The sequence below is a fragment of the Melanotaenia boesemani genome, chromosome 3, assembly GCF_017639745.1.
Source record: "Melanotaenia boesemani isolate fMelBoe1 chromosome 3, fMelBoe1.pri, whole genome shotgun sequence".
Lineage (NCBI taxonomy): Eukaryota > Metazoa > Chordata > Actinopteri > Atheriniformes > Melanotaeniidae > Melanotaenia > Melanotaenia boesemani.
Window position 1 is genome coordinate 13,072,647 of NC_055684.1, and position 16,499 is coordinate 13,089,145.

At 40.3% G+C, this 16,499-nt stretch overlaps 1 protein-coding gene across 12 annotated transcripts in view; it reads left to right on the forward strand.

Annotated features, from left to right (window-relative positions):
- Positions 1-1,339: 1,339 nt before the first annotated feature.
- The window catches only part of ptprt (protein tyrosine phosphatase receptor type T), a 360,770-nt gene continuing 345,610 nt past the window's right edge, over positions 1,340-16,499 (forward strand). For all 12 annotated transcript variants that reach the window (XM_041980879.1, XM_041980882.1, XM_041980880.1 and 9 more), the window contains exon 1: positions 1,340-1,738. In XM_041980879.1, coding sequence (XP_041836813.1) covers positions 1,651-1,738 — 88 coding nt within the window. In that variant the 5' untranslated portion in view covers positions 1,340-1,650. The remainder of the gene's footprint in view (positions 1,739-16,499) is intronic.

The window sequence follows — 16,499 nt, forward strand, 5'->3', positions numbered from 1 at the left end:
TGTGTCACTGAAAGGTTGCTCCGTTGCAAACAGGGAATTTTAGGCATGAGTAAAATCAATATAGAGAACAAGCACAGGGCAGACAAGAAATAAGACAGACATAGTGATTGTGTGTGTCCATCTCTGTGATCACTAATGTGTTTTCAGTGTCAAGAGCTGCTCCCCAAACAGGTTTTCCAATGGAAAAATGCCCATGCACAATGTAGACACAATGATGGTCTGGATTGTTCCTAAATATAACTACTGTCACAGATTGACTCAGGGGTTGATAAAGCACAAAAAAAGTACCAAATCCACCAGAATATGAGGCTGGAATTTGGTTTCCTCAAGTGGGTTAGCTCAGAGTTTGAGTCACTGAAGAACTATAACCAGTATAAATAACTACAGCATATACATTCACCGTTTGGACTTGGGACTCAGATTATAGACCCTTTCAATGCCTGGATTATTGAAAATCAGGGTTAATTAGACCAATAGGTCTGTAAGAAACAAAAAATTTCAGAACAAGAGGGCAAATCATGAAACACAATTGCACTTTCTTACACGTCCTTATGAAGAAATCAAACTTTTATTTATCAAAGCATAAATATTCATGTATGTTTCAGACAGGACAATTCAGACATGTTACAACCCTGTCTTAACTCTTTGGGAGGTGGAGACTAATATGTTTGCTAACAGAAGCGAATAAGTCATTAAGTTAACCTGCAGCGCGCGACCCTGCAAAGTTTTACCGGCATAACAGGATGGAGAAGTCCAGCTAAACACACGCATGAGTGTGTGAGTGAGTGTGAGTGGTTTAAAACTGAAGAAGCAATCGTTGAAACAAAAATCCCGTGACAGTAAAATGAGAGGACTGACAGGGATCTCATGACAGGCTGAGAGGGAAAGAGACACGCGCAGAATACTCAGACTGAGAAACAGAGAGCGAGATGACGGAGTTCACTCCGAGTGAATGGAGCCTTTAGCGGAGAAGGCAGGCGTTATGACCCAGAGGGAAAATAGGAGCTGAGATTCAGGACGATCAAGTTGGCGGAAAAGGATGAAGACGTCAGGTGGACCTTGACTTCCGCTTCGCCAAATAAAACTCATTTTTAGTTAACTAACCACCAATTTCTCATCTTCACATCTGTCTTGATTCTGTTTCTTGACTTTCTCATGCGCCTGTCTGTCAGCAGCTACTTCATCTTATTTTGAAACGCCTCACCGGAAAACCCACACGCGCTAACCCACCCGCCTTTATGTGGCTGTCTGCCACCCGGTGTGGTGCGCACTGCTCTCCATTCCTCTCCAACTCCGCGTCAGTCTGTCAGAGAACGTCTGAACGCACACACACACACCCTGTGCCCCACCTCTTCCACACGCACTCTTTGGGGTACACGCGAGCAGTGACGAGCACACACCCCATCGGACCCGAGAGAGGAGAGGAGAGGAGACGAAAGGAGTGAGCTCTAACTTCTCTCTCTTTACTTCAACTTGTGTCTTTCTGATTCTTCGTGTCCCCCAATGCGCGGATTTTATCGCTGTTACGTTGTCACCTGTCCTGCCCAGAACTGAGGAAGACCACTTTAAGGACCAGACTGGAGTATGTAAAATAATCTGTGACCACACCACTGAGCAAAAGAAAAAGAAGGGAAAACAGAAGAAGGGAAAATGGATGAACGGAGTTATTCTCGCGCTTTACTGGCAGCTTTCTTCTACTTGGTACTTTTGGGATTTACGGAAGGACAATTCTTCCCAGGTAATGAAGACATTTTCTTGCATATTTATGTATTTATTTATGTATTCTTGTCTTTAATTTCTATGTCTCACTCATATTTTATGCACTTTGGAGAGCTATGTTGTTTACTTCTGGATTGAATCGGTGGTAAATGTCAGCGCTGATCTGTGCTTCTCAGCACCAGCTCATGCAGTCTGATGTAAAACACCTTAAAAGTCCTTTTTGGGTATATGTTATGGTATGGACGAGAGTAGCCTACTATATATCCGCTCGGTTTGCGCGCAGAAAACTTGACACGCGAGTGAGAAGGAGGTCGAGATAAAACCCTGAATGTTGGTGGTTTTAATGATATTGGTGTTCGATTCATTCACGAGTCCGAGTTGCAACCATCATGTTCGGTTCTCCTGCAGCTTTGTGCGCACTGGGTTTGGTAAAATTTTGAACGCTTCGGAAGGTTTTACTCCTCAGAGCTTTGCGCAAACGTCGATTAAACTTGGTTAATGGTTAATACGGTTTTTATATTGTGTTTAATAAAAGTTACGGTCTGTGTCGCTGTGAATTCTCTGGAGTTTGGAAAAGAACTGACAGGTGCGTCGAAGCTGCGTCTGAGCGCAAAGCAGCGAAATTAAGCCGTTTGCCCAAATCATTTGCACTATTTTTCGGTAACCATCTGAGCACATCTCTGTGAAGTAAATGCACTCTGACTCTCTTTTAGAAATAAATCAACTCCAATTAAAACGCTTTCTTTCTTTTGCAGCCTTAAGCTCCATAGCAATCCGAGGACTGGAAGATGCCCCCTTTGCTTCATAAACCAATCATTTCACGCAATTTTGTTTTCATATTTTTGATTAAAAATGCAGAATCCCAGTTTTAACTCAGAACTAAAGCCTCGGGATAATCGCGCAGTCCGCAGCCAACATTCCTCTGGCACTTGTTACGCGCCAGAGAGGTTTGGGACGTTTGTTCAATTCCTGTGTTTTCCAAGACCGGATTGAATCAGTGATTAATAGAATAATCTCTTATCATCTTTATCTTTAAACATAGATTTGGAAGAAAAATACATATGGCTGGATTAGTTTGCTCCAAAATACAAAATTCAATTGATAAAACCATGACGAGATGTTTTAAAACAATTTTAGGATTACACTGAGAAGAAATGCACTGAATGAAACTGAGTGAATGAAACGCACTGATTTTTATTTAATATATATGCTATATATAAAATAGAAAATTTTCCGATTATTTCTTTATTTTTGTTTTTTTTTTTATACACAGTGTCACTGCGACCCTCGGCTTGGTTTCTAATGAGCTGTTTGCATTCTCAGAGAATAACCGCTCTTTTCTATTGTTCTACCTTTTTTTCTTGATTAACAAGAACATGAGTTTATCACAAGTCTGACAGAGATTTGTCCAACTCGTTCAGTCCAGGCTCCACGCAGCATTTCAGTGGACTGCAGCAGCATGTTTGTTCTGTTGTGCGTCGCTTTCTCAAATCGGTCTGCTTGGTATTCATGACTAGTAAGATTGCAAAAAGAGGCTGCATTGAAGGGAGGACTGTCTCTAAACACCGAATCCTTCCTTCCTCTCTATCTTTCCTCTGTCTGAGCGCTGCGGCGCCGCGGATCCTCCGTACCCCTCTGTGCGTAATGGTGTAGCGTTGCTAACCACTATTGAGCTTTTACATTAAGTATAATTCAAATGTGTTGGTTTATGTCCGTTTAAAGTTCGAAAAGACCAGACCTGGAAACTTTCTGCTTGAATGATTTGGTGTGAGCTCACTTGCAGGAGTTTAAACTGCCTTTAAACCCATATTTAAACATGAAATGCTGTTCCTACAATAAAGCCTGATGTCCTCGGGCTTTATGTTATTTTACAAATTAGATTTAGGATTGTATATTTAATCACATTTGCCTTTATTTCACACACTTTTACCTCAAAAGGTTCTAGTGAGTGTTTGTGCGTGTGACTGTGAATGAGGCTGAGGAAAAGAGCCAGGTGACGTTTTCCGTGCAGGCTTTTGTTCGCCTCTCTGCCGTTAGAGGGCGACATTGGTACATCCGATGTGCCATCCGGACACGTTTTCTCACACATTCACAGAGCGACCAGTGTCTCTAATGGTCCTTTTTTATCCTTCTTTACTCTGGCGGGTTTTAGTTTTCAGAAAAATGTGAAGAAACTCAATTAAGCCACAATAGTAAAAGACTAAAAGCCAGTGATGAATGAAGGAAGGAATCTCACTCAGAGTCAGACAGTCTCTTTTTGGCGTTTTGTAGAAGTTGTAATCTCATCTGGGGTTTATATATGAGGCGTTCTCTTTGAGTTTTACGTTTATATGAAACAATCTATTAATTTATTAAATATTTTTGGCCATGAAACTAGCCTTATTGGAGATTTGCATTAATCAGTGATGTATTCCAACAATAATAACAAGTTCATGACTTGACATAAAGGATTGTTTTGTGTGAAATGTTCCTTGTAAATTAGCTTTCTGTTCAACTCCATTCTGTCTGTAATTTTGTGCAGCTGTGCTACAGTGATTGCTAATTGTTGAGCATCTGCTTAGAGATGATGGCCATTGAACCGTGGATGTTTTCAAGGAAACTGTTTTAAGATTTATGTTTTACATAATTAGATTTCTTTTGCTGCAAGGACAAAAAGGAGAAAGGATGAAAAAGAGAGACTGAAGGAGAAACGGAGTGACCGTGTATGTGGTTGTCTTTTCCTCCTTGACTTCTTTGCCTGCTGTGCTGAGATGTTGACATGATGAGGAGAAGTCTTCGGCTTTGATCAAATCAACATCCTTCAGTTCTCCAATTAGAGAGCCCTTTATAGGATTAGTGTGAAGTGTCACGCACGCATGAATGTGATGCACCGAGAGATGCTGCCATACAAAGAGAAGAGTGGAAACTCAAAAAGGCAAAGGTGAAGAGAGAATGATAAGAGCGATAAAGAAGAGAAAATGCACTGATGAATGAAAGAGCGAACAGGAGAGAAGCAAGGCAGAAAAAAAAGAAAAATTGGAAAGGGGTGGAGGAGAGTAAAACAGAAGGAAGGAGAGAGGATCAGGTCACGGAAAAGCAAATGTTAAGAAGGGATGAGAGAAGAGGAAGGGAGGGGAGACAAAAAATGGACAACAGAAGCTTGAAAGCAAGGAGGAGGTGAAAGGACGAGTCTGCGGGAGAAGAGATAGTCTTCTCATCTGTTGCCTCGTTCATCACTGCCGTCAAGATGAGCAGAGGAGAAGGAGAGGAAGAATAAAACAGCAAGATGAGTTGTTGGAGGAAGTGACAAAGGATAGCAAGAGGTTGAGAAGGGGGAAAAATGACACAAAGTTGATTATTTCTCATTGTTATCGATTGTCTGAGTGGCTTTGCTCTGTATGTGTGTCTGTCAAAGAGAGAGCTTTATGACAGGATGTCTGTCACCTCATGCCCCTCTCTGTTTAGTATGCTGTCCACTCTCCTTCTGTGTGTGTCTAATCCATGGCACTTATTCTATTGGCCTGACTTACTGACAGCCTAATAGAAGGGCATGTTGAGTGCCTGTGTGTGTGTGTGCATGTGGGAGACAGTCAGCCGGGTATTGACTGAATGCTGGTGGGTAGCGGAGCTTAAAGGGAGCAAAAGAGTGAGAGACCTCTGTCTGCAGTCAGTGATATGCTCCAAGGAGAAAAAGAAAAATTGTGTTTGTGCAAAAATGAGTGAGCGCCAGTAATTAGTTTGTTAACCTCTGCAGAACGAGCTGTGCTTAATACTTGAGGAAAGGTGGCACCAATGCTGACAGAAACAGCAGTTGGATCCTTTTCTTCATAACAAATGAAACACCAAATTGTGCAGAAAGTTGACTTGGTTGTTTTTATTCAGTGTTTCTTAAATGTTTTTTTTTTTGTTTGTTTATTTGTCTCATTTTTATAACCAATCTTTGCAACCTGGAGCTTCATCTTTCTGATTTTAATTTAAGAAAAGTACATTTAATTTTAATATCAGATGTAAAAATGTACTTCTTTAATCCATCCTCTTCATCCACTGACTGAGATTCTGTTCATATGGAAGATCATGGTCTGTATTCAAAGTTACAGCCTGAAAAGCAATCTGACTTATTCTTCTGTATAAGCCTGACAGCTTTGATTCCTTTAGTTATGGGGTGTAGTTGAAAGCAAGCAAACAGATATGTTGCTATGGTGATACTTAACATATGAAAACACAATGAAATATTAGCAGTAGCGATTAATGGTAGTAAAAATGGGGTTTTAGTGGGTCTGAGGCAATTTTCTTTTGCCTGCCACGTCTTCAAAGCCACTGGTGGCCCCACAAAGCTCAGTGTACTGCCGTGCCTGTTACTGAAAGTGGAACAAACAACTTTCCTATTAGGACCTCTGGACTTGATACTAAGATAAAGAATGTTTGATCCTTGTTTATGGTTTTCTTATTACTCATATTGAGCTGTGAGTGACAGCACTGATTGAAGGTGAGTATTACCACAGATCTACCAGACGTGGGCCACATCTGCCCCACATATTACTTCCCAGTACCGTCACTGTTATAAAGAATCTTAAAAGAAAATTATATATAAGCCTTAGAGCCTAAACGGCACAGACCCATGCTACAACAGCAACACATGGAAACTGTTTCTAAATGAGGAAAATATTTAATTTTCCAGATTCCACCTGTTGTCCAAGCAAACATCTGGTACGTCACTCTCAGCTTTGTTTAGACATACCACACAGAACAAGGAAAACTACTCATTTGAAACTTATTTCATTTTTTAACTCACAGAGCACCATGTGCCAGTCTGTGGACTGCAAAGAGCACACACAGCGAAGGAAACGCTTCACGTAGTGGTGAAATTTAATCATGAAACACTCCAGAAATCTTGTGAGATATAAATGGCCAAAACAAGCTCAAGGTTGTAAGGGTTCGAACTAAATCTGGGATGGCTCAGCTTTGAGCTCTGATTGGCAGTTGAAGTTGCAGTGGTTGCCATGGTGACCTTAAGTGCAGCATCCTGGCTGAACATTTCCTCAAAGTGTCTATTTAGAGAAAAAAACCGCAACTCCTAATGACAACTTACAGCATGAATACCAATAAGCTCTCCTGCACACATCCACTGTTACGACCCGACTTAAGGGGTAGGGAAGGGCGTAACAAAGAAACGGCGTGGACAGGTGGTATTTCAAAATAAAAGCACATTTATTTACAACTCCCGTGATGGACAACCTGTAAAACAAAAGATGAGCTGGGGTTAGCGGACCTGCAGAAAGAAACAAACCAAAACCTATACCAAACACTCACCGAGTGCACACACAGACACAACCGCAACTCGGTGAGGAAACTAAAACCAAACAAAAGCAACAGGCCCATAAGCTAAAGTGACCGTCGTCACAACACAATAAAATGCTAACCTAGCCCAGCTCTAACACAAACACAAAGTAAACTTAACTCAACACTTAAACACCTACTGTGGAAAGGAGGTGGTCGCGACACACACACACCCGGTGCACAACATGAGGGGGAGAGAGGCCGGAGCCATTCTGGTTTCTCCCCCCCTCCAGACCTGCCTCGGCTGCAGCCTTTTCAGCCTCAGCTTTCCTTCGGGCTGCAGCCTGACTGGTCCAGAGGGGTGCCAGTCACACAGGGGCGGGGACAAAGGCGCTGGCCCTGGCCACTCAGGGCAGCGCTCTGCCGCCCCTAATCACCACACAAACGGCCTCAGCTGTCTGCAAACAGCAGGGGCCGTAACACACCCCCCCTAAAGTGTCAAAATCCTCCCTCAAGGATTTTGGCACACACAAAAAAAAAAAACAAAAACACAATTGGCAGTGTTGCTCCAATCCCAGCCTGTGCCCTAAAAATGTTCTCCACGGAGAACAAGGTGGTACCCCTTTCCCCTCTGGGACTATTCTACCGTCCCCGACTAGGGACAACAATCCGGCAGGACTCATCCTGCTACCGTCACTCGAATAGTCCGTCTAACAAAAGGCTACCAATCGGCACAGCTGGCACACAAAAACACAACACTACCACACACGAGCGTACCCTTTCGGCCACCACAACCGAAAGGAGGCCGACGGCGAGTTCACCCCCACCACGCTACAAATGACAGGCCCACACATATGAGCAGCTAAAAAGGCATAAACAAAAGGAGAGTGTCTGAACACACGCAGCCTCCACATCCGCGCCATCTACACCTTCACCAGGTGTCAGAACTAGTGGCGGCATTTCAGGAGAGGACAGGCACTCAGCCTGCAACGGCCTCTCAACCCATGAGAAGGTCCGCCACCTCACACAGGGTCGCCCCTAGGCCAGAGCGCCCTATACTGCTGCAACTCCGAGTTCAGAACACGTTCACCTTTACACACACACACGCTCCCGCAGGAGCCATCGCCACAACCGCTCCAAATGCCCGTCACCAGCATGTAGTGAACTCACCCGCAGGCACCACGCTCCACCGGAAGCGGCCAACCGGAAGCTCCTCCAAAATAAGCTGCCAATCACGCACACAAGAAAAAAAAACAAATGGCTAACACATCCACACCGTGCAAAAACCCCAGGAGATCCTTCACGATGACATTAGAAGTAAAGCTCCCGGACGAGCCCCCACTTGTTACGACCCGACTTAAGGGGTAGGGAAGGGCGTAACAAAGAAACGGCGTGGACAGGTGGTATTTCAAAATAAAAGCACATTTATTTACAACTCCCGTGATAAGTGATGGACAACCACATGATATTTGTTTTTCTGGTGTCAAATATGTTGAATAGCCTACAAGCGAGTTGAAAGCAGTAGCTTTTGGTTTCCTGTGACAATCACTGCGGAGTGGAGGCTTTTAGCTAAAGAAGTTTGAAACTGTTGGAGTTTCATGATACGAATGAAGACTCATTATCCACAGTTTAATGGGAAAATTATGCTTGTGGAGTGGAAGTTGTGGGCAGTATTGCAGGACAAGGGAAAATGCTTATTGACTATTCAGTCTTCCTCATTCTAAGTTACAGCTCTTAACATTTTTAAGATTCTTCAATGTGCCAAGAAAGAAATATGTTTGTTTTTCTTTTACAACAACATTTAGTGGGATTGCGCTTGAAGTAATGAAACCTTTTCATATGAACACATCATAAACACGTGTTCAAAGAATTTTTCATTTAAAACCCACACATTTTGCATTTTGAATCTGTAATTCAGATTGAATACATCTTCCCAGAGGGCCACACATAAACCGACTTACAGTATGTTCATGTTCATGTAAAAGTTGGTGGTAAAACAGGGTTTTCATTTACTTTTTATTGATGTTTTACACCCACAGTAGAATTATTAATCAGATCTGTTTTTGATGAAAGAACAAATTAATATTCATTTATGTAAATTCTTAGACCCGTGTTGGTTTAGATGTCAAGTTACACAGACTATGTATTTTAATGACTTCTGTTCATGTTTTCCTGCTTTTAAACACACATGTAGCAGCTTGCATGTTGGCTATGCAAAGGATATTTGTTTCTTTTTTTAACTGAAGAAAAACAAAGATTTTCCACAGCAGCAGAAAGCATCTAGATAAAGGCATACCTGGTGGACACTTTCATTAAAGCAGGTCATTATAGTTAGTTATTTATTGCATACATTATATAAGCATAATTTTACAGCAGCACATGAATTATACAGCCATCATAAATCATACAATATTACATCTAGAAATCCTAACTTTACGGGCATGATGGCTTCCTTTATAGCATTCAGCAAATGAAGGCTAGCAGGCAGAAATGAGGTGGAAAATGTTTTTGTTTTCATCTTTAAGAGGCTGTTAGCTTCATCCCCGGGGCAGGATGGTGCAGATGCTCATCTCCCCGCAGGTTGACTTCACTCTCAGACAGCAAAAAATGCCTCAGTAAACAATTTTTCTGTCACGCTCAAGCTTTAAGAAGATACAGGAAAGGATTATTTATTTCAGATTGTTATTAGAGACGCTTTCAAAGTTCATCTGCTCATGAAATTTTTAAAGAACAAAGCTTATTCTGTTGATGGAACGGCTGGTTTTGCTGTTGATGAACTGTTTCGTCAAGCACCAGGGTAACTTCTACAGAGGAAATGGATCGTTTTATAAAGAATTCCAGCAAAATCTGCTGCTACACTTCCACAGGGTGGATGTGAATGTATAACATTTGCAAATAACAAGAGACATCAGGTTTTTTTTTTTTTGCTTCCAAAACAGCTGATGCTTTTTTTTTGAACAGCTTTTCCTGGCTTTTTTAATTTAATAAAAAAAATGTGAATGACCAAAAAAAAGGTTTGATTTAAAAAAAAAAAAAATACACCTGCGTGGTAACAACAGGAAAAGTTGGTAAAAACAACTTCTTGAAACTGTGCCAAAGACAAGGGAGCATGTATCAAATGGCAGAACAAACTCGGAGACGGATCAAGTCGTGATTATGATGTCGAAGGTGTAAAACATACACGGCACAGCAAATTAAAAACTTCCTTTCCCTTTAATTAAAATAACCGCTGATTATTGCAAGAGGTCTTAACGAAGCTTAATAAGGTTTTGCAGTAATTAAGTGAGCCATATTTGCAAAATGATGTTAGGCAAGAGAGACTGAGAGAGGCTGCTTAGTCGGCTGAATCAACAAGCTTGGTGGTGGGGGGCAGGAGGGCTGTGGGTGACACAAAGAAAATAAAGGAAGAAATGACACAAATAAGTTTAGGTAGCAGGAGGAAGGTAATAAAGTGAGTTATAGAATGTGGCTGGAGGAGGGAGAAGAGAGGAAGAAAATATATTAGATGATATCCGAGCATCCCCCACTTTATTCTCTCAGTGACTAAATTTGATTTATGCCAGACTGTGTGGGAGGTCTTACACACAAGATGGATATGTAGGCACAGCCACTCTGAACTGGCTTAAACATTTTCTATAAAAATCTAAATTTATCTTAATATGACATAAGTATCATTATACTGTAATTCTGCATGTGGAAGTCTTTGTCTGTTTTAGTCCTTATGTTCTATTTTTTTTAAATAAAAGCTACAGCATGAATCAAATCCACCCAGTTTGAACAGAAAATGTGAAATAGGTTGTGCATTTTTCCAAAACATAGTGTCACAATGCATGGTTGTAAATTGTGAGATAATTATACACTCACTGGTCATTTAATCAGATCCAGCTAGTGCCCAGTTAGATCCTGTTTAACCTTCAGAACTGCCTTAGTTCTTGGTGCCATAGATTCAACAAGATGTTGGAAACATTCCTCAGAGGTTTTCCTCGCTCTATTTTGACATGACAGCATCACACAGTTGCTGCAGGTTTGTCTCCTGTTCCACCACATCCCAAAGCGGCTCTGTTGGATGGAGATCTGGTGACTGTGGAGGCCATTAGAGTACAGTGAACTCATTGTCATGTTTAAGAAAGCAGTTGGAGATGATTTTAGCTTTGTTGATAGGGGGCTCAAATTGTACAAAACATATCCCACACACCATTACACCAGCAGCAGCCTGAAGCATTGATACGCGACAGGATGGATCCATGTTTTCATGATGTTTCCATCAAATTCTGACCCTACCATATCACCGTGGAGCTGAAATGGAAACTCATCAGACCAGCAACGTTTTTCCATCTTTTATTGTCCAGTGTTGGTGAATCTGTGTGAATTGTAGCCTCAGTGTCCAGGAGGGACACCCGGTGTGGTCTTCTGCTGCTGTAGCCCATCTGGACGTGTCATGCATTTATAGACGGCATTCTGTATACTTTGACTGAAACCAGTTGTTATTTAATTTCCTGTTGCCTTTCTGTAATGTTCAGCCATTCTGCCTATTTTTCTCTGACATCAGCTCTAGACATCGCTTTTTCAGACCATTCTCTGTAAACCCTAGAGTGTCTGGTGAGTGTATATTCCTAGTTTTTTATGCATTTATTTGTTTGTTTTTTTTGGAAGAAATTTATGTGACATGGTGGGAATCATAATGCATGAATAGTAAAACACATAAGCCTCAACCATGTAGGTTTATAACTGCCTATCCATGCTTTCTGCAACATGTAGGACCACAACTCTTGAAAGTGTTGTGAAAAATTGAAGAATCACAAGTAGGAAGGGAGTAGAAAAGTAGTATGGAAACATCGCGCAACCTGGCGTAGAAAGCTTTGTAGATTTGCTCCACAGAAAATCGCTGTTACACCTTGGATGTGTGGAATCCCCGTTCAAACAAACAACACTAGAAGAAGATGGACAAAGATGGGTTCTGTTCTGTTTGAGACTGAGATATTGTGATCACTGTCACTCTGCTGTCAGGAACGAAATATGACTGTAATTGAACTATATCAGTTCAGAGTACAGGTTTTCATCCTCAGATGCAGTAACATACTCGCATACTCACTGTGGTGAACTTTATGTGTCTGGATGATGAGATTGTCATCCAATCATCATCAATTACATCCATTTTTTAATTGAATGTTTTTAAGTCAAAAAGTGTAATAGTTTGGTTGCCTTAAAAAATGACTCAGAAAACACTTTTATATGATTTTACAAGGTCATAAAAGATTTCCTTGTCAGCACATGGCTCTAATTCATTTTCATACCTTTCTCCTCCTTGATGCAGGCATAACCAGCATGTAGATTGTGCATTCAAGGCCTTTGCTGACATAGCTGGGGTAGATATTATTGAAGTATTTTCAGTATTTTATCATAGTTACCAGCTTATTAAAGTGCCACTTTAAGTGTTTGGTAATGAATGCAACTTGTGTGCAACGTATCCTCAGCTTTTTACTGAAAACTGTCATTTTGGGCTGCAAAATTTTAAATTCTTTCCCAGAGAAACACAGAGCCATTCTTTTAGCCATATGGCCAACGGTATGTCCATGTTTCTTTCACATTAGTCATCTTTTCTGGAACAGCCAAAAGTCACTCACACTTCCTGTAGCTTCAAATAACTGTTCAGTTATGGGTTTTGTGCTTGTAAAGAGCATAGCTGAGGGAAATGAAGCGAGGGCATAGGCGTGAAGAGTAAAGGGAATTATTCAAGCTGAAGTGGTCAAAGATAAGATGTAAACACAAGCAACAAAAGACTAAAAAGGCAAAAAATGGAGAGTCAAAACCACAGAAAAGTTTCTCTCTCATTGAAGAACTTGTGCAAAACTCAGGGATAAAAGAGAAAGAAGAAAAATAATTACAAAAAAAGATAAAGTGAAAGAAGGAATTAATTAAGACTGACAACAGTTTGAAGGGAGAATGCTGGAGAAGCAAAAGACAGATGAGCGCAGGCATCATAATATTTGCCGGGCTCTTGGATTTTGCCTCTCGTATTTACACAGTTATACACACAAAGACACATTTTATTGAAGGAGCCAACCATCTTCTAGCTGTTTACTTTCATCCCTAGAAACGGCACACAACTGCCAAGTGTACACATTCATAATCCAGCATCTGCTCTTCGTTCATTTACCACTTACTATTTTAAAAATCTTTCTTCTTATCCTTCCATCTTGATGTGTGTGAGCATGTGTGTGTTTTACCCATTCAGCTGCCTCCTCATCCCAGTCATTCTGTCTAAACATCCATCATCTCATTTATTCTTCCATTTACGTTCACTTCCACCACTTCAGCAGCCCATCCACCTATTTATGACTCCATCATTTCATTAATCATCAGTGTGTCAGTCAGCAGCAATCATAGAGGTGCATATGAACTGATTGGGGGAAAAAAATAGATTGTGTTCATGCACATGTGCATCAGTGTCTAAAAGGTGTGTCAGCTTGGACTGAAGGCTGATTAACTGTTTTTAAACACGGCAAGAAAAGCTTCTCAGTTAAGACAGACAGGAGGTTATGGAGACAGGGGAACAGACAGTTTTACCTGTCAGTCTCAAGAGACGGCAGAGACTTAGCAGTGATGGAACGAGATAAATAAGTGGGAAAAATGAAGCAGAAAAGATGGAGGAGGAGATGAGAGAAAGATACTGGAGATCAGGGAGAGCGATTGGCTGTGGAGGATGGAGGGCAGAAATGACAAATGATGGGAGAACGGGTGGGAGAAAGTGAGGAGGAGGAATAAAGATTGCTGACTTTTGAGGAGGAGTTGCAAAAAGACAATGCAGGAAAAAATAAAGTTTAACGGGGATGGTGAGAAAATGATAAAACTCAGACGGCTTTTTCATGATGTTTCACTTCTTAAATGTGGTGATTTGATGCTTGGATGAGTGCCAGGATGGCTATGTGCACCTGTCGTTTGACTAGAAGATAAAACCCTTGAGATTTTAAATCTTTTTGATAAGACTTTCTGTGGTCAAGACAGGAAGCAGATCAGAACAGCAACAACTTACAACATCCATAAGCACAAAATGATTACATATACGCAAACAACAGCTCTGTCTAAACTACAGACACTACCATCATGTCAACAGATGGCAGCAGTTATTATAAACAGGGGTAATGATCATCAATGATATTTAAAGCCAGGTGTTTCCACATGTAAAACGTTTAATGTTTAACCATTTAAAACCCGAGGTCTCCCAATCAGCAGACTTTAAGAACAGAAGGTGCCAAACTGGAGACCTTACCTAAACGGATTCTAGTTTACTTCTGCTTCACTTTGCAGAAATAATGTTCACATATTGTACTATGATCTGATGATGAGCTTCATCGTTCCAAAGAGATATTCATCCTGAAAGTGTTTTTTATTATTATTATTTCTGCTGTGTCATCTTTTATTCTTCACCTGTAACACATACAGATGTGTACATATATTTGCACATTTCACTGTTGTACTCATTTCGTTGTGGGTATGCAATTTCCAAGAAGAACACAGCTCACAGGGTTAAATTCACATTAAGTTCTCCAACTTCAGGTTTGAGATGGACCTGCTTCAAATTATCAGGTCTGAGCAGGACTTGTAGGGGTTTGATTGAGCAGTCCAATAAACATTGTTGTTTCCTAACCTTTTTTCTTGACCTTGTTGGAAAACATTGTGTAATTAAAGAAAAGTGGTTGGAAAAATTCAGAAAGACTTGGGTGAGTGAAAATTTAGCTGAGAAGTACAGATCTTAATTAGTTTTTATTAAATTTCTCCCTGTAATTCTCTTGTTCTTAATGTTTTTCTTTTGTACTTTGCTGTAATGCTTTTCATGTTTTATGTAAATCTCTTAGAGTTGCTTGTACAGAATTATCTCCTTGATTTCATAAAGGATGGTCCAGTGTCTCTAATAAAGGAAGCACTGAAGCGCCTTCAGAAAAATTCTGAACACTTCTGGCTGCTGCTTAGAGACTTCCAGGATAATAAGAAAAGTACTTAATCTGAATAAACTATTCCGAAGCTGTTGAGGAGATCCATTTACTTTGAATCATGCTGAAGCAAGGAACATCAAAAACCTGCAGGGTAGTGGATCTGAGGACCAGGGTTCACAAACATCGTTTTTTCCCAAGCTTGGTAGGGGTTTAATGTTGAAAGACACAAATCTCTGGAATAGAGATAATATCTTCCTGTACTTTCTAAGAAGATATAGGTCTGCTGATAGGAGGATAAACAGGCTGAATTCATGTACTTTCTTCCCTGCAAAGGACTATCAATTCAATAACATTAAAAACATAAGCTCAGTTTTATATAATCATAAAATTCCATTAAATATCCATGCAGATGTCTTAAAGTATACACGAAAACCATATCAGCTAGTAAGAATGAGATTAGTCTTCTTTAATTGATGAAAGAATGTGAGCAATTCTTGGGGACTCCCTTAGTGAGAATTGTGGTGAGCATCCCTCATTTTTAAGACAGCCATTAATGAAGGCCTCAGCGGTACAGTTATGAGCTCCATAATCCATCATGTATGCTGCTTGAAAGAGAACAGAAAAGAGTTTTCTTCTTTGATGTTTATCCCCATCATTCTTTTATCTGGCGCTGCTACCACTCCCAGCGGTCTTGTCGAGTTTGAACGGAGCCATTACAGAACATTTACACAGCAGGGACTCACGCTGAAAACCAAAAAGGCATTATTTTTGTATATAAATGAAGAAAGCAATGCAACAAATCTTAAAGCCTTTTAAAAGCTGACAAACTGGCAGATATACAGCAAGATGCTCAAGTAGAGACAGAGAGATGATCTATATTTAATCTGTGTTGCTATCCTTTGTTTTTCTTAAAGCCTTTCCTGAAGTGTGTTTGTTACTGAACAAGTTATAAATAAATTCAGACCAACTTTGACTGAATGGACAGCTAAGAGCAAAAGCCATTTTGACTGCAAATAACTGAGCTTTTTATGCTTATTTTTAGTGTGCTGTGCTCCAGTAGACAAACCAGTCCTCTGGTTTGATGGTTTGTACTTGTTTTCATTACAGATTCCAAATGAGAACCTAAAGATACCAAAGATGCTGTATATTTTACTGGATTTAGCCTTTAGTTACCAAGAAATAAGAAAAATAAGATTATTGAGATGTAAAATCTCTTTTGATCTTGAATGATGTACTGTAAGTTTTTATTTTTATGTAACCATCAGAGAAACCAAATACTACAGGCTAACATGAAAAATCTACATCATGATGTCATTATTATGCAAGAGTTAGTAAAAGACTGCTTCATGCAAATCTTCACATAGCTGAGTGAAATAAAATCTCTTGAAACTATCCTCTTCCAAAAATGACCTTATGGGTCATTGGTTTAAACAGCTTCTTTCTTCAACTCTGTGTTTACCATTCAAACATATGTACCTTCCAGCAGTGAAGAAGTTCATGTGAGAATAAAAAAAGGAAATTATGTTTATGCAGCAACCAAGAAAAACAACAAAACTGCCTCATCATTTTAGCCCAAACCTGGTATATTGC